At 38.3% G+C, this 19,649-nt stretch overlaps 1 protein-coding gene across 1 annotated transcript; it reads right to left on the reverse strand.

Annotated features, from left to right (window-relative positions):
• Positions 1 to 4,037: 4,037 nt before the first annotated feature.
• On the reverse strand, positions 4,038 to 15,550 carry LOC139853425 (uncharacterized). Its single transcript, XM_071842818.1, has 5 exons — positions 15,275 to 15,550; positions 14,473 to 15,180; positions 13,949 to 14,248; positions 13,137 to 13,886; positions 4,038 to 4,490 (listed from the first exon to the last, which is right to left on the reverse strand). Exons 1-5 carry the CDS (start codon positions 15,548 to 15,550, stop codon positions 4,038 to 4,040), a joined length of 2,487 nt encoding a protein of 828 aa, XP_071698919.1.
• Positions 15,551 to 19,649: the final 4,099 nt, after the last annotated feature.

Consider the following 19,649-nt stretch of genomic DNA (forward strand, 5'->3'; position numbering starts at 1 on the left):
TTCTAAGTGTTCTTCATAAATTCCAAAAGTTCTAGTTTCATAAAATCAAGAATACTTTCAAGTTTGCTAGCTCACTTCCAATCTTGTAAGGTGATCATCCAACCTCAAGAAATCTTTGTTTCTTACAGTAGGTTATCATTCTAATACAAGGTAATAATCATATTCAAACTTTGGTTCAATTTCTATAACTATAACAATCTTATTTCAAGTGATGATCTTACTTGAACTTGTTTTCGTGTCATGATTCTGCTTCAAGAACTTCGAACCATCCAAGGATCCATTGAAGCTAGGTCCATTTTTCTCTTTTCCAGTAGGTTTATCCAAGGAACTTAAGGTAGAAATGATGTTCATAACATCATTCGATTCATACATATAAAGCTATCTTATTCGAAGGTTTAAACTTGTAATCACTAGAACATAGTTTAGTTAATTCTAAACTTGCTCGCAAACAAAAGTTAATCCTTCTAACTTGACTTTTAAAATCAACTAAACACATGTTCTATATCTATATGATATGCTAACTTAATGATTTAAAACCTGGAAACACGAAAAACACCGTAAAACCGGATTTACGCCGTCGTAGTAACACCGCGGGCTGTTTTGGGTTAGTTAATTAAAAACTATGATAAACTTTGATTTAAAAGTTGTTATTCTGAGAAAATGATTTTTATTATGAACATGAAACTATATCCAAAAATTATGGTTAAACTCAAAGTGGAAGTATGTTTTCTAAAATGGTCATCTAGACGTCGTTCTTTCGACTGAAATGACTACCTTTACAAAAACGACTTGTAACTTATTTTTCCGACTATAAACCTATACTTTTCTGTTTAGATTCATAAAATAGAGTTCAATATGAAACCATAGCAATTTGATTCACTCAAAACGGATTTAAAATGAAGAAGTTATGGGTAAAACAAGATTGGATAATTTTTCTCATTTTAGCTACGTGAAAATTGGTAACAAATCTATTCCAACCATAACTTAATCAACTTGTATTGTATATTATGTAATCTTGAGATACCATAGACACGTATACAATGTTTCGACCTATCATGTCGACACATCTATATATATTTCGGAACAACCATAGACACTCTATATGTGAATGTTGGAGTTAGCTATACAGGGTTGAGGTTGATTCCAAAATATATATAGTTTGAGTTGTGATCAATACTGAGATACGTATACACTGGGTCGTGGATTGATTCAAGATAATATTTATCGATTTATTTCTGTACATCTAACTGTGGACAACTAGTAGTAGGTTACTAACGAGGACAGCTGACTTAATAAACTTAAAACATCAAAATATATTAAAAGTGTTGTAAATATATTTTTGAACATACTTTGATATATATGTATATATTGTTATAGGTTCGTGAATCAACCAGTGGCCAAGTCTTACTTCCCGACGAAGTAAAAATCTGTGAAAGTGAGTTATAGTCCCACTTTTAAAATCTAATATTTTTGGGATGAGAATACATGCAGGTTTTATAAATGATTTACAAAATAGACACAAGTACGTGAAACTACATTCTATGGTTGAATTATCGAAATCGAATATGCCCCTTTTTATTAAGTCTGGTAATCTAAGAATTAGGGAACAGACACCCTAATTGACGCGAATCCTAAAGATAGATCTATTGGGCCTAACAAACCCCATCCAAAGTACCGGATGCTTTAGTACTTCGAAATTTATATCATATCCGAAGGGTGTCCCGGAATGATGGGGATATTCTTATATATGCATCTTGTTATTGTCGGTTACCAGGTGTTCACCATATGAATGATTTTTATCTCTATGTATGGGATGTGTATTGAAATATGAAATCTTGTGGTCTATTGTTACGATTTGATATATATAGGTTAAACCTATAACTCACCAACATTTTTGTTGATGTTTAAAGCATGTTTATTCTCAGGTGAATATTAAGAGCTTCCGCTGTTGCATACTAAAATAAGGACAAGATTTGGAGTCCATGTTTGTATGATATTGTGTAAAAACTGCATTCAAGAAACTGATTTCGATGTAACATATTTGTATTGTAAACCATTATGTAATAGTCGTGTGTAAACAGGATATTTTAGATTATCATTATTTGATAATCTACGTAAAGCTTTTTAAACCTTTATTTATGAAATAAAGGTTATGGTTTGTTTTAGAAATGAATGCAGTCTTTGAAAAACGTCTCATATAGAGGTCAAAACCTCGCAACGAAATCAATTAATATGGAACGTTTTTAATCAATAAGAACGGGACATTTCACTGTGGACATGTAATGGCAGTAGCAAGGTATTTTGTCCTACGTAACGTTACTACACACGTTCAGAAGTATTTCCACACTGAAACGTACAAGTCGGCATACATGGAAGATATTAACCCGCTAGATCATATTTCTGAATGGATAGATCCAGGACACCTACAAACCGTCCTACCGCCATTGGTTACAAAGCGACAATCGGGTAGACCGAAGAGTACTGCTCGTATACCGTCCCAAGGAGAGGACAAAGACAATTTCAAATCTAAAAGAAAATGCAGTCGTTGCTTGGAATATGGACATACTAGATCAACTTGCACCGCACATTATGATCTTTCTGAAGGTAAACAAAAGTCCAAGTGTAACTCAAAAACAAAGGCAAAGCCGAAGGGGTTGGTAAAGGGCAAGGGTAAAGGAAAACGTGAAGACTCATGCTCAACACAATTTGGCTCCACTTACAATTTGAGTGATGATTAGCTTCTTCTTTGTGTTTTAAATGTGTTTAACTGCCATGGATGATAGGTATGTGTGTTCGTATGTTTTCTAGCCGTTTAACTGTCGTGTATGTGTTGTGTCTGTAACTTGTGTTATTTGTTGTGTAATCAATAAATGTAGTATGAGATAATATATAATATTTGTTGTTCAAATTAAAGTTTATTTTACTAAATGGGATGGCAGACTACATTGGAACTCATGAAAAATCTTATCTGATATATCTTATCCAATAGTAGTATGAGTTATGCTTAGTCGACCCACTAATCGGTTGCCTACAACGCAAGGATGGTCGACTAGGGTTAGTCGACCCACTTATGGCTAACAAGTCGGTCGACCTTGAAGTCGACCACATCATTGAAGTAGTCGACCAACATTAATGAAGAATGTTGGTCGACTACCTTGAAAACTAATGTGGTCGACCGGGTAAAGGGGTAGTCGACCCAAATTGTGGTCGACCTAATGGTGTAAATAGACAATTTTTTCCTAAAAGTGTATTTTGGAAGAAAAGTTTTTAAAAAAGTGTATTTGGGCGAATTTCCCTTAATAATAAAATGATTATATTAAACTGTTCAATTACCATATTTGTCTTTGCTCCATGACTTAAGAAAAGTTTTTATTTCTTTCAGCTTAAACATGAACGAGCATTCAAATCTTGAACTGTTACCAGCAGCCTGTCTACACACTTCAGTAATTGCGTTTTTGATATTTTCATCTTTAAAACACACGTCAAAAATCTTGAACGGTTTAAGACCAAAATTCTTTTCGTCATCTTTTAACACAATGAGACAATGATCCAATCTTGTACGATCTAGAGTAGTCGCTGACAAAAATCCCCAAATATGATAGAATTTTCTAAGACCAAAAATCTATCTAATTTACTAAATTTTACCTCGTCATCGCTTACTCTTGTAAAGATTCTAACCCCGATTAGAATATCCATGAGATTACTTGATTTGATAAAGTCGGTGAACCACCTTTCCTGTGCATTTTGATTCAAAAGATTGGTACATTATTAAAGATACGGTGGCTCTGTCTTAAAGCAAGAAGTTGTAAATCATGTTTAACTTATATCTAAGCATGTCGTTGTATTTTATGTCAAGTATTATTACCGTATATTTACGTATACATCCTGAAGGCTAATTTTTTTTGAACGGCAATTAATATTATTAACACAAAATTACAAGGTTTCTCACAAGATAATGGGCATAATGACGCCGAGATAGAATCCTATGCCTACTATCTAGATTACAACTCGAATATTCAAAATACAACGAAAAACGATTACAAAACTAGAAGTTGTGGATTTTGTAACCAATCGAACCACTCGATGTTATTAACTTTATTCATTTTCGCGATCCATTCATAACTCTTCACTTGAATGTCATTGAGGGCAACCGGAGTAGACCAACAAATCTTTTTGAAAACTTTTTGATTCCGATTTTTCCAAATGAGATAGATGCTAGTCCACACCATTGCTTGCCAAATCTTTTCCCCCAAGTTTGAACAAGGCACATAAGAACTCTCAATTAGAATGCTCTCGATGTTATGTTGTGTTGAATCAATTCCCCACCATTTAAGGACTTTTTCCCATATTTCACGAACCAACTTGCAAGAGAACAAAGCGTGGCTAACCGTTTCCACCGCATCGTTGCATAAAGGGCAAATGACGGAATTTAAATCGACACCCCATTTGTCAAGTTCAAACAAAACGGGAATTCTTCCCCGTCTTACCCTCTATACAAGAACCCCCACCTTGTAACAACCCAAACCAAACCACGTCAAAACCCCGTTAATTTTTACAACATAAAAAAATTTTTCTGGTGCAGTTCATCCGCGCGGCGCGCCAGGTGGGCGCGCGGCGCGCCAAATCACCTGGACAGCCCGCTGTCCCCGGAAGTCAATTTAACGAAAATGTTTGACTAGTTCCCGACACATTTAGCCAAAACGCTTTTAACCGTACATTAATATATGTAAAACTAGCACATAACTAAGGTTTGAGCGAGTTTTACAAAGTGGGGCCCACACGTGCCCAAATTACCCCTTAAGTATAAAAATACAATTTTAAACCATAAGACTCTTAATACAAAACAAAGCCGAGCATGGCGATTGGGGATACACTACCCAATCCTAATAAATCCAAAAGCAAGCCTTCTACGCAAACTATGCAAGTCCTCTAATCCTCGCGCTTACCCGAGCCACCATCCGCATGCAATCTATAAAAAGAGTCAACAACGAGAGGGTAAGCTAACGCTTAGTGAATGATAATATACTACATACATATATATGTATAAAATGAATACGCCACAGAAACAAATACCGCATACCGTAGCATCCAAATATAAAGCAACTACACTAAGCATACCGTACAATCTCTAAGCATCAAGCTAAAGGTACAACAACAAATATGAGTCCACCAACGACAAAGTGAACATCTCCAAATGGCTACACCCGGAGGGTTAGCTACAACACAACAATACATTAATATATATAACAATATAAACGAACAAGGTTAACACCTTAACCCAATACCGAGAACCAAATACCACAATGAAGATTGGCCGAACTACACGAGCCTTAGTAATCCGAAACCACACGAGATTACTATCTTCACAACATCGAGGTTGGCCGAACTACACGAGCCTTAGTGATCCGAAACCACACGAGATTACTACCTCAATAAGATGACCGAACTACACGAGTCACCATGAATCCGAACTACACGGGATTCATTTGATAAGATGACCGAAACCACACGCGTCATCGTGAATCCGAAACCACACGCGATTCACTTCTCCAACTCAAACCCACGGTCACGGGATTATAAAATCCACCACATCGAGGCTACAACATCCAAATCACAACCATGTGTGATAACGTACACACGAGCGAATACTTCACCAAAGATGGTCAACCAAAACGCACAACCGTGCCAATTGGACTCATACGCAAGTCCATCAAGTCCACCTACATGTGAAGTGAGCTCTATAACCGAGAATCACTTCACCCGACCCGCACCCATCCTACACATACATATGTACATAGGATAATATCACTCACCTTGAAGTCTTGAAGAAAGCTTCCAAGTGATCCGCAACTCGCCAATGGAAAATACCTATTCCATTAACACAATTACAACAATACAATTAGGATGGATTTTACAAACCAACCCAATTCGCCACTTAGTGCAATTTCGACCCAAATGCACTTCCGAGTACAAACCGTGCCCGAACTAACCAATAATCACTAACACAAGTGAGAATGGTCCTAATAAGCCAATTAAACCCGAACTCAAGTGTCAAACACGTGTCATACCCATTTAGACACTTAAACCCTAATTTTGACCCATAAAGGTCAAAATCTCGTCCTTTATAAGTTTTGACACCAAAACACATTTAACTCGGACTTATACTTCAACTTAATCCATTTTAAGTTCGTAAACCTCATTAAGTCACCAAATGGGTCATAATCACCACCAAACCCTAATTTGACCCAAAGTCAAAGTTAGTCAATCAATTAACCCTAAATAGGTTTCAACACTTCCATAATCACTAATCCAAGTGATAAATCCCAAGATTAAAGCCTAATCAAGGCCAAATCGTCAATCAACCCAAAACCCGCCAAGTGACAAGAATAACTAGTCACCATAAATCCATTTCATCACATAAAAGGGTTTTACAACTAATTAACTCAAAACCCTAACTTGAATATCAAATTAAATAATTGAAATTCGGAGTTTGAGCTTACCAATACTATCACCGTGTAGCCGAGAACGAAAGGAACAACTTTAAAACCCGAGACTTAGAACGATTCGAGCTTCTTCCTCACCAAAACCTCCAATCTCTCTCTAAACTCTTACTCTCTCTCTAAAATGGATGAAGATGATGAGTGGATGTGAATGGGATCCAAAACTGATCCAAACTAGCTCATAAGCCTCACAAATCCGGCCTCAAGTGAAATTACCCATTTGCCCTTCATTTAAACCAATTAAAAACAAGGGATTCTGTCAGCAGCAAACGGCGCGGCGCGCCGAATCCCCGCGCGGCGCGCGACCTAACTGAAACAGATTCTTTTGCATTTTAAACTTTATATAAATAATCCGCGAAACCCAATCTCGAACGTCTTAATACACAAACAAGCAAGATAAATATTCGGGTCTTACAACTCTCCCCCACTTAAACTCGATCTCGTCCTCGTGATCCTCATCACTTAACCAAGTGGACCTCACCCTACGGTCCTCGACATAAGTCCCAATCCGACTTTCCTAAGCAATTCCTTTCCAACGAATCGCCTTCCACAACTAAATCGTCACCCGCGATTTATCAAAACCACAATCCGAGCACTAAAACCATGCTCATTCCCTAACATCAGGAAAACTCAACCAATCTCGTACCGAGATATAAATCCCTTAGCGTACTATTACCGAGTACAACGCTAAAAGCAACCAAGTCTCAAACTAAGGTCAACAACCCGAAACGATGAAGACCGAACCAAACGAATCCTTACGGACAACACCAACCACTAACATCCCTTGTAGTGCGCAATACGACCAAAGCGCAACTACCGTAACATCATAACAAACGGCTAAAACCGATAGCGTCCAAAACGATGATGGCAACGCTAAACCAAGGTGTACAAAATCGACTTTCGTCACACCCGTAACAACATGTGAGCGAAACACGGCTATCGCATCACTAATCACACAACATGGTCCTCACGACCCCACCATCGGTGTATAAAACAACCGACAGATCACACAACACGAAGGCTGGCCGAAAACACACGCGCCTTAGTGAATCCGAACTACACGCGACTCACTACCTTCACCACAACAACAATCGGGAATGGCCGAACTACACGCGCCATAGTGAATCCGAACTACACGAGAGTCACTATCCCGGAGGAATGACCGAACTACACGAGTCATTTGTGAATCCGAACTACACGAGACTCACTCCTCAATACAATGACCGAAACCACACGAGTCATTTGTGAATCCGAACTACACGAGATTCACTTCCACAACATCGAGGTTGGCCGAACTACACGAGCCTTAGTAATCCGAAACCACACGAGATTACTACCTCAATAAGATGACCGAACTACACGAGTCACCATGAATCCGAACTACACGAGATTCATTTGATAAGATGACCGAAACCACACGCGTCATCGTGAATCCGAAAACACACGCGATTCACAACCATGATGAAGTCAGCGGACCCGAAGATCATGCTTCACCAATCTCAACACCGGATGAAGTCAGCGGACCCGAAGATCATGCTTCACCGATATAACACCACGCTCATGATGAAGTCAGCGGACCCCGAAAGTCATGCTCCACCAATCACGTACTCCCATGATGAAGTCAGCGGACCCTAAAGATCATGCTTCATCAATCAACCATACCATAATGAAGTCAGCGGACCCGAAGATCATGCTTCATTAATCATCAATACCACGATGAAGTCAGCGGACCCTAAAGATCATGCTTCATCGATCACATACGCACTTTCGGCCTCAAACAACGAGTAGTGCAACATCGCGCACTGCTACACTATAGTGAATCCTAACGGATACCACTAACCATCCCCACAATCGAGCAAGAACCACCTATATCAAACATAGGTACCAAACAATGATTCCCCAAAAGAGAATCCGACACACACCTCCCTTAACCGAAGGATTTCACCTTGCTCACCAAACGCATCCATTATCTCTCAACGAGATTTACCACATTACCACCTCAGTGGTAATTCCAATCCAATATCATAAGTACAATTTAACCAAAATTGTACTCTACCACAAGTTGACCAAAACTAGGTCTCAACGAAATTTCCGGATCTACCAAAAACATCATCCGAAATATCACACTAAAACTTCCTCGTGCGGAAATGCGACTCCCCCTCTTGGAACCACGTTCCTATATCACACTCGTACAACCGTACAATGCTACCAAAGGTAGACTTTACCAACGATTGGGTACACACGACCCATTACCACATCTTGCTCCAACCTTGAGCATACGAAGGATTTCAAACAATCCTTAAACATTTCGAACGAAAAGTGTACCACGCATTACACAACTACACCCTCGCAATCATCCAATTACTATAGTTGTCAATTTCACCGAGTCACTCGTATACTTAAGGGTTCCTCCCGGTACCCTAAGTACAATGTAACTACAACACAATCGGAGTCGACACCACGCTAGTAGGTATAAAAGAGGCACCTAACGTCGCGTCATAAAGACTCCATTACCAACGCCCATCGAGATTTAAAACACTCGATCTCAAGGGTTCCAACCAACCGACGAACCTCGTGGTTCATCAACTTCAACACACAAGCGAACACGCGCTTAACAATCGAACACCAAAACCATTTCCGTGGCTTGGTAGAAATATACCCCAAATATTAAGGAACGCTTGGTTGCACCAAGTCTTACGCCCTTCGCCCGACAATCAAACATCACCTTAGGGTACTTCCATTAGGAACGTCACCCATGGCATGACATACACAACAAAGGCATGCAACTCACACTCAAACGGCATTTAATAAATAATCAAAAGACATATTTATCAAAATTAAACGTACCTTAACGTCTCCTCGCCGCACCCGTCCCCGCTAACTTGGGACATTCCGACTTACGATGTCCTTCCTTTTGGCAATTGAAGCACACCATACTACCACCCTTTGGTACCGAACATTCCCAAGACTTGTGACCCCTTACGCCACAATTGTAACATCTAGCCGTACTAGAATCCGATATACCCGTTCGCGTACCACCCGTGCTCACACTCGGACCCTTAGTCCTCTTACTCGGAGCACCATAAGAAACAACTCTTTTCTCACTTGAAGGTTCACCCCTCTTCGATTGTGAATACGACTCGAAACCTCTAGCCAAGTCGAATAATTCCGAAAACGATTTCGCTTGACCCCGACTAATCCTACTTTTCAAGTCATCATTCAAGGTCCGATAGAAATCCCCCATCAACAAACGATCATTCCCCAAATACTCCGGACAAAAACGAGCCTTCGCCATAAAGGTCGTCTTAAGAGTACTCAAATCCATAGATCCTTGTCGCAAATTTCGCAACTCATTACGCAATTCCCACAAATCGGCCGAAGTCCGGAACTCCTCAAAGAATTCTTCCTTAAACTCGTCCCATGATAAGGCCATAAACGTCTCACCACCGACAAGATCAATCTTACCATCCAACCAATCCCTTGCCCTACCCCGCAACAAACTTGTAGCGAGTCTCGTCTTTCTCTCGGGAGGGCAATCAATAGTACGGAAACACCCTTCGACGTCCGAAATCCAAGTTGTGCTTACCAAAGGATCCGGCTTTCCGTCATACATCGGGGGTTTAGTCCTCATGAAGCTTTTAAGATACGCTCCATTTCACTACTACTTTGAAGTTCGGAATACTTCCTTTCCATTCTTTCTTCCAACCCACGCATTTGCTCCGCAACGGCGGCCGCAACTCTAGCGTTAAACTCCGCGTCGTTCGTATCGATCCCACTTCCCGTCGCCATTCTAAGGAATGCAAAACGATTAGATCACGAACGTATAAGTAAACACGCACAACCCCGACCCATCTTGCTAAGCACTCGTCGTACATCACTCGTTAGACACGATTTGCACCCGTAATAAGGTTTGCAAGTTCTTATTACGCACACATGCCGCATCGACTCGTTAGTACAACGACCGTCTCGCTCGATGATATACACAAACACAACCAAAATTCTACGCGGTACAAACACACGCGAGAATTATTATCACAACACACAACATATTAATAATATCCGCATTACTAATATAAACGTTAGTCAACCTATAGCAAAGGCACTAACCAAACCCATTCCGACCCGTAATCCTACAAGTCCCGCAACAAATTAAGCACACACAAAAGTCTAAGTCTAGGCACCTATCTCAAGTCACCTAAATCCCTTAGACCATGCTCTGATACCACTTGTAACAACCCAAACCAAACCACGTCAAAACCCCGTTAATTTTTACAACATAAAAAAATTTTTCTGGTGCAGTTCATCCGCGCGGCGCGCCAGGTGGGCGCGCGGCGCGCCAAATCACCTGGACAGCCCGCTGTCCCCGGAAGTCAATTTAACGAAAATGTTTGACTAGTTCCCGACACATTTAGCCAAAACGCTTTTAACCGTACATTAATATATGTAAAACTAGCACATAACTAAGGTTTGAGCGAGTTTTACAAAGTGGGGCCCACACGTGCCCAAATTACCCCTTAAGTATAAAAATACAATTTTAAACCATAAGACTCTTAATACAAAACAAAGCCGAGCATGGCGATTGGGGATACACTACCCAATCCTAATAAATCCAAAAGCAAGCCTTCTACGCAAACTATGCAAGTCCTCTAATCCTCGCGCTTACCCGAGCCACCATCCGCATGCAATCTATAAAAAGAGTCAACAACGAGAGGGTAAGCTAACGCTTAGTGAATGATAATATACTACATACATATATATGTATAAAATGAATACGCCACAGAAACAAATACCGCATACCGTAGCATCCAAATATAAAGCAACTACACTAAGCATACCGTACAATCTCTAAGCATCAAGCTAAAGGTACAACAACAAATATGAGTCCACCAACGACAAAGTGAACATCTCCAAATGGCTACACCCGGAGGGTTAGCTACAACACAACAATACATTAATATATATAACAATATAAACGAACAAGGTTAACACCTTAACCCAATACCGAGAACCAAATACCACAATGAAGATTGGCCGAACTACACGAGCCTTAGTAATCCGAAACCACACGAGATTACTATCTTCACAACATCGAGGTTGGCCGAACTACACGAGCCTTAGTGATCCGAAACCACACGAGATTACTACCTCAATAAGATGACCGAACTACACGAGTCACCATGAATCCGAACTACACGGGATTCATTTGATAAGATGACCGAAACCACACGCGTCATCGTGAATCCGAAACCACACGCGATTCACTTCTCCAACTCAAACCCACGGTCACGGGATTATAAAATCCACCACATCGAGGCTACAACATCCAAATCACAACCATGTGTGATAACGTACACACGAGCGAATACTTCACCAAAGATGGTCAACCAAAACGCACAACCGTGCCAATTGGACTCATACGCAAGTCCATCAAGTCCACCTACATGTGAAGTGAGCTCTATAACCGAGAATCACTTCACCCGACCCGCACCCATCCTACACATACATATGTACATAGGATAATATCACTCACCTTGAAGTCTTGAAGAAAGCTTCCAAGTGATCCGCAACTCGCCAATGGAAAATACCTATTCCATTAACACAATTACAACAATACAATTAGGATGGATTTTACAAACCAACCCAATTCGCCACTTAGTGCAATTTCGACCCAAATGCACTTCCGAGTACAAACCGTGCCCGAACTAACCAATAATCACTAACACAAGTGAGAATGGTCCTAATAAGCCAATTAAACCCGAACTCAAGTGTCAAACACGTGTCATACCCATTTAGACACTTAAACCCTAATTTTGACCCATAAAGGTCAAAATCTCGTCCTTTATAAGTTTTGACACCAAAACACATTTAACTCGGACTTATACTTCAACTTAATCCATTTTAAGTTCGTAAACCTCATTAAGTCACCAAATGGGTCATAATCACCACCAAACCCTAATTTGACCCAAAGTCAAAGTTAGTCAATCAATTAACCCTAAATAGGTTTCAACACTTCCATAATCACTAATCCAAGTGATAAATCCCAAGATTAAAGCCTAATCAAGGCCAAATCGTCAATCAACCCAAAACCCGCCAAGTGACAAGAATAACTAGTCACCATAAATCCATTTCATCACATAAAAGGGTTTTACAACTAATTAACTCAAAACCCTAACTTGAATATCAAATTAAATAATTGAAATTCGGAGTTTGAGCTTACCAATACTATCACCGTGTAGCCGAGAACGAAAGGAACAACTTTAAAACCCGAGACTTAGAACGATTCGAGCTTCTTCCTCACCAAAACCTCCAATCTCTCTCTAAACTCTTACTCTCTCTCTAAAATGGATGAAGATGATGAGTGGATGTGAATGGGATCCAAAACTGATCCAAACTAGCTCATAAGCCTCACAAATCCGGCCTCAAGTGAAATTACCCATTTGCCCTTCATTTAAACCAATTAAAAACAAGGGATTCTGTCAGCAGCAAACGGCGCGGCGCGCCGAATCCCCGCGCGGCGCGCGACCTAACTGAAACAGATTCTTTTGCATTTTAAACTTTATATAAATAATCCGCGAAACCCAATCTCGAACGTCTTAATACACAAACAAGCAAGATAAATATTCGGGTCTTACACACCTTAATTGGAACAAGATTATTTCTTTGTGTTGCAATATTAGTAGAGGACGAAGGAAAGCACTTAGCCATGATTTGTTTGGTGAGTGACTTAGTTGAGAATTTACCGGACCCGCATAATTTCCAATTCCAAGAGTCTTCCTTTTCGGGCGCCATCTTAAAATTCGAAATCAACGTTTCCAAATCCTCAAGCTCTCCTATCGTACGTCCAGTCACTACTCTTGACCACTCCCAATTCGGCGAGCAACGAAAACCATCCCATTTGACTCGATCCGCAACCGTCACGTTCAAATTAGTCTCTAGCCGCACCAATCTTTTGTAGATGTTCTTTAACGCTTTATCTTTGACCCACGTATCATCCCAAAACTTTGTCAGCCTTCCATTCCCGATAATTTTTGAAAAGGAGTTGGTAAAGTCCACTCCTAAGCCATCAATCTCGAAACCTGTTTTGACAATTTTACTCCACGTAGAGTTAGAACACGAAAGAGAGTTTATCCCACCCGCAACAAAAGCCCCCGAAACCCCATAAATACTTTTTATAACATTAACCCACAAGGAAGTGGGTTCGGTAAAGAATCTCCACCACCACTTGTCAATTAATGCCATATTTTTGCAATTAAGAGAATCAAAGTTAAGCCCACCATCCGCCCAAGGGCGAATGACATCGTCCCATTTAACCCACGAGATTTTTGTCTCGTCACCCGCCCCACCCCAAAAAAATTTCTTCTCACACTCTCGAGTTTTTTTAGCACGCTAAGTGGAGCACGGAAGAGCGAAAAGTAGTACAATGGCAAACTATTTAGAACCGAACTCACGAGTGTTAAACGTCTACCGAAAGACATCGCACGGGCTTTCCAATCCGCTAACCGTTTCTCAAACTTATTAACTACCAGTTTCCAACTTCCCGCTTTGTTCATATTTGAACCAATCGGCAAACCAAGATAAATAAACGGGAAAGAACCCACCTTGCAACCAAAGAGATTCGCCATAAAGTCAACATCATTTTTGTCAACACTCACACCAAAAAGATTACTTTTGGTATGGTTAACTCTAAGACCGGAGCTCAATTCAAAACACTTTAACAATTTCATGAGATTTTCAATGTTGTCCAAACTCTAAGTGCCAAAAAAAATCGTGTCATCCGCATATTGGAGATGCGAAATAGGAATTTTTTTCATTTCCTATTTCCACCCCGCTATAAAGATTATTCGCAACCGCCGAATTTGTTAACCAATTAAGACCTTCCGCCGCAATAATAAAAGAAAAGGCGAAAGGGGATCGCCTTGCCTCACCCCCTCCCGAGTTTAAATTCTTTTGTTGGGGATCCATTGACAAGTACCGAAATTGAAGCCGTCTTTAAGCATGAAGTAATCCAACCCCGCCACTTAGCACCAAAACCCATTAACCTCATCATGTCGTCCAAAAAATCCCAACTAAGGCTATCAAAATCCTTCTCGAAATCTACCTTGAAAACCATGCTTTTGATACGATTATTTTTCAAATAGTCAAAAGTTTCGTTTGCGATAAGAGCCCCGTCCATTATATTCCTCCCCCTTATGAACGCACTTTGCTCAAACCCCACCAAACTCGGAATTACCTTTGGAATCCTTATAGAAAGCAACTTCGCAATGATCTTGTAGTAACTCCTAATCAAACTTATGGGTCTATATTCATTCAAATTCACCGGGTCCTTTTTCTTGGGAATAAGGGTGATAAAGGAGGAGTTGCAACCTTCGGAAATTTCGCCCGTTAACCAAAACCAATTAATCGCTTGCACAAGATCGTCTCGAATTATAGCCCAAAATTTCTTGAAAAAGCGCATGTTAAACCCATCCGGCCCGGGAGCTTTATTACTCGCGCATTCATGTATAGCCTCCCAAATTTTCTCATCCGAAAATTTTTCCTCTAACCCCACAGCCTCTTCGTTTTTAAGACAAAAACAGCCTGTATCAAAAATAGGATTAGAAGTAGCAGATGGATGTGAAATGTGATCGTGTGCCCCTAAACTCGGCTGAACAGGCCCACTTGCTGAACAAACAGGCCGAGTCTGTCGATCAGGCCCAACAGAAAAAAAAATCGTCCACAAGCCTAGGACTCTGGCTATTGTGCTTGGGAAAAAAAATTTTAAAATGTTGAAAGACAAATTCTTTAACCACAATAGGATCCTCAACCCAACTTCCATCAACCGTAATACCCCGAAAGTTACACTTATTGTATTTCCTACGAATTGAAGCGTGAAAAAATTTTGAATTCTCATCCCCATCAAGTATCCATTTAATCCTCGCCTTTTGTTTTAGCATGCTTGTTTTGACTTTTTCCTTTTCAACCCAACGATGCCTACACTCCAACCATTTTACTCGATCCGGTTCACTAAGGAGTTGACATTCCGCTTTTCGTTCCCAATCCATTGCTTCCATTTGTAAGTCTTTAATCTCGTTATTGTAGAATTAATGTGCAAGGTACAACATATAACTATATGGCTAAATTCATTTGAGCCTTCGGGGTCACACATATATACACATAGACGTCAAAAGAAATATATATATGATGTGTATATATTACTCAAGTAACGAAACAAATTAAAATGTTTAACTGAATTAATTAATTAATTAATTGGATGATAATATATATTATATCTTTACCTTGTGATGATATATACGATATAAAGAAAAATAAACAAATCAAATATTATGCAATGGTTGCTACCTACCTTGATTCATTATAAATAATGGCAACTCTATTATTAAGAACTCTATTATTACTCTATTATTACGAACTCTATTATTACATCTCATTCTTTATCTTTGGTTTCTTATATATATCATCATCTACATACTTCATAAGTTAACGATTCAAAAATGCAAAGTGAAATCGTATGAGGAGTATTATTTTAATTGTTTCACACAATTAATCAAGGGTTGATTAATTTGTTACATGAGTTCGGACTAGCATCCGTTAACGTTGCTTGTAAGTGTAGTGGACTATCCAAAGAGACGGTCATACCTTTTGATCGTAAGTTTCTCTCCGTCTCATCAATTTCTCCAAGTAAGGTATATCGTTAACTCCTCCTTTGTTTTATATTTATGACAATTATTATGGTGTAACTGAATTATTGGAAAAGATTAATCGTGTAAAAGTTTCATTAAATAAGTGATTATTTAATCTTGTAAAATTTTGTTCATAAAATATTAAAAGATTATTATTTTAACTATCCGCTGCGTTAATCATCTACATACTTCATAAGTTAACGATTCAAAAATGCAAAGTGAAATCGTATGACTAGTATTATTTTAATTGTTTCACACAATTAATCAAGGGTTGATTAATTTGTTACATGAGTTCGGACTAGCATCCATTAACGTTGCTTGTAAGTGTAGTGGACTATCCAAAGAGACGGTCATACCTTTTGATCGTAAGTTTCTCTCCGTCTCATCAATTTCTCCAAGTAAGGTATATCGTTAACTCCTCCTTTGTTTTATATTCATGACAATTATTATGGTGTAACTAGATTATTGGAAAAGATTAATCGTGTGAAAGTTTCATTAAATAAGTGATTATTTAATCTTGTAAAATTTTGTTCATAAAATATTAAAAGATTATTATTTTAACTATCCGCTGCGTTAATCTGAATTGTTAAAAGTACACACGATTTTTCATCAGTGGTATCCGAGCCGCTTTTACACCATCTTAATTGTCGCGTGAATTTCTTTAGATTTAGCTTTGTGGTGAATTGGTAACAGTCAAAATCTTTATGGTTTTGAAAGTCAACTTTGTTGATTACCTCATGACGCACGAATAAGATCTGGAAAAAAAAATCACTGTTATAAATTTTGAATTTATTTTTTATGGCTTGATTAATTGTTGTTTATTTCATTTCATGGTTATACACATGCATTGTAACCATGGACAAGCCATATGTAGGTTTTAATAATATAGTTATTAAAATTGTGATTGCACACATAGTCCATAATGCCCCGACCTATGTATGATTGTTGTGATTGTTGATTACGGCAATATTATGTCATGTTGATTATTTATTAGAAAGACCATTTTGAAGCCAAAGTTGTATTATATTTTTTTTTAATTTTTATAGTATGGTATTTAAGTTTATTCTAAATTGTAAAAGTACTAGATTAGTTATATTTTTCAATTTTAAATATATGTAATAAGATGAAGATTAAAGATAAAGATGCAACGTGAGTTAGACTTAGAAGATGGCGAACATGTCAAGTTTACAACAATGGCGTTTATCAAGTTTTCACTTGATTCTTGAATTAAGTGGGAGCTATGATATTACCCTTAGTTTGACCTCTTGATCCCATGTCAGCTCATGAGATCAAGCATAGGATTTTTGGGCTAGGCTATGTGTGTGTGATGCATGGTATGATTGTGTTTTATTTTTACGCATTTATATTTAATTGTTGATTATAATGTATGCTAAATGTTTTTGATGAAACCATCAAATAAAACTAGTAACGAGTTTCAAAGGTTAAAATTGATGATTTTAAAAAGTTAAACTCTAACGAGTTTAAAGTTAAATATTTTTTGAAACTCAAATAATATATATGGGCGACATCTTTTAAAAATGTTTTAAAATGATACATAATGTGTATTTGTTATTTTTTATATATATAATAAAATAACAAACTAGACGCATAAACACGATCGACATATATAAAATTGGTTAAAATGATTTTTAACAAATAGTGTAGCGAATCTTGTGTGCATGCATTATTCGTTAACACAAACATTTTCAAAATACCCGTCAAATTTAAGTCATGCCATCCAATGAGCTTGCAAACACTCCTCGTTATTTTTTGATTACGGTGAGACCTAATCGAATTATAGCCACGAGGTGGATTTTTGGTTACGAGTGAGACTAGGCTGAATTTTCACTGTTTCTAAATTGGAAGACTTAATCATATTCACGGTGAGACCTGAGTTCAAGCCAAGGATGGGACAAACATGCCAATGGATAATAGTGGTTTGTTAGACTACACATATCTCAAGGTCCCATAAAGATCTAAGAGTTGCACCTGTGATGCAATTGGTACTCGCTACCTACCAGTAGACTCTATAACTGCTAGCTGATCAATAGATGTAGTTATGGAACCTCTATGTGGATCTTAGGCTTTCATAAATTAATTGTTTTTTATTATATTAAAACTTGGGTAATTAATTTATTAAAGTATTATATCGAAGATACTAAAATTGAACCTTGTTCTTTTATAGATGTCAAACAATCAAAATATAAACCAAAACACCCTCCATTCTTTGTTGGAGAAGGAGAAACTCAATGGTTCAAACTTCCTCGATTGGTACCGCAACCTGAGAATTGTTCTTAAATATGAAGGGAAATTGAAAAAATTGAAGTACCCTTACCCGAAGCTCCTCCTGAGACAGCTACTATTGCTCAAAAGAATACTTATCAGAAGTTGTTTAATGAGCAAGAGAAGATAGCTTTAATCATACTTGCTAGTATGATTTATGACCTCCAAAAGGAAATGGAAGATCGTACAGCATATGATATGATGACTGAGCTGAAAAATAAGTTTCAAAAACAGGCTAGTCAAGAGTTATATAAAACCTATAAGCTTCTTCAAACATGCAAAATGGAGGAGGGTCAATCAGTGAGCTCTCATGTCTTGAAAATAAAAAGCTACATTGACCAATTGAAAAAACTTGGAACTACCTTGCCGCCTAACTTGGCTGTGAACACGGTTTTGGTTTCACTAACAAAATCATATCACCAATTTGTAATGAATTACAATATGCAAGGTTGGGAGAAATCTCTGGCAGAGGTGAACTCGATGCTCAAAACTGCTGAACAGAATATTCCATATAAGGTTTCCAATCCAGGTGTCCTGATGATTAGGGATGGTAAGGTGAAAAAGAATAAGCCGAAAACTTGGGGAAAAGGCAAGTCAACTGCTAAGAAAAAGATTCCACCACCCCCCAAAAAAGAAAACCCAGCGAAAGACGCCGAATGTTTCCACTTTGGAAAAGTTGGCCACTAGAGGAGGAACTGTCCTTCCTAACTATATGAGTTGAAAAAAAGGTAAAGCTAGCCAGACCAGCAAATCAAGTATATTTCATATACAGTTATATACTTTTTCTAGTGATTCCTGGATTTTTGATACTGGTTGTGGTACTCACATCTGTAACAATATGCAGGAAATGAGAAGAAGTAATAGACTGAAGAACAACACACTAGACTTAAGAGTGGGCAATGGGGCTCGAGCTGCTGTCAAAGCTATTGGAACCTATAAGCTTACTCTACCTAGTGGTCTTATTGTTTTATTGGAACAATGTTGACAGTGCTCCAAATAAATATATATTTTGTAGAAATATCCTCCCAATATGTAAATTATTTAGTTGTAATTGTCCTATTTTAAGTTGTAATCGTTTATATTAAAAAAGTGCGAAGACAAAAGGCGAAAATGACGATTTGAAGACGCAAATGACCAAAAAGCTCAAATGTACAAGATACAATCCAAGTGGTTCAATTTATTGATG

This window comes from Rutidosis leptorrhynchoides, chromosome 6, assembly GCF_046630445.1.
Source record: "Rutidosis leptorrhynchoides isolate AG116_Rl617_1_P2 chromosome 6, CSIRO_AGI_Rlap_v1, whole genome shotgun sequence".
Lineage (NCBI taxonomy): Eukaryota > Viridiplantae > Streptophyta > Magnoliopsida > Asterales > Asteraceae > Rutidosis > Rutidosis leptorrhynchoides.

What these genes read in the sequence shown, in the direction of transcription:
- LOC139853425 (XM_071842818.1), bottom strand. Translation starts at nt 15,550, where the DNA reads ATGGAAGCAATGGATTGGGAACGAAAAGCGGAATGTCAACTCCTTAGT. An exon ending in CTATTGTGGTTAAAGAATTT is followed by an intron (nt 15,181 to 15,274) that starts GTCTTTCAACAT and finishes CCTGATCGACAG; the next exon opens with ACTCGGCCTGTTTGTTCAGC. An exon ending in TCGGTAGACGTTTAACACTC is followed by an intron (nt 13,887 to 13,948) that starts GTGAGTTCGGTT and finishes TGCTCCACTTAG; the next exon opens with CGTGCTAAAAAAACTCGAGA.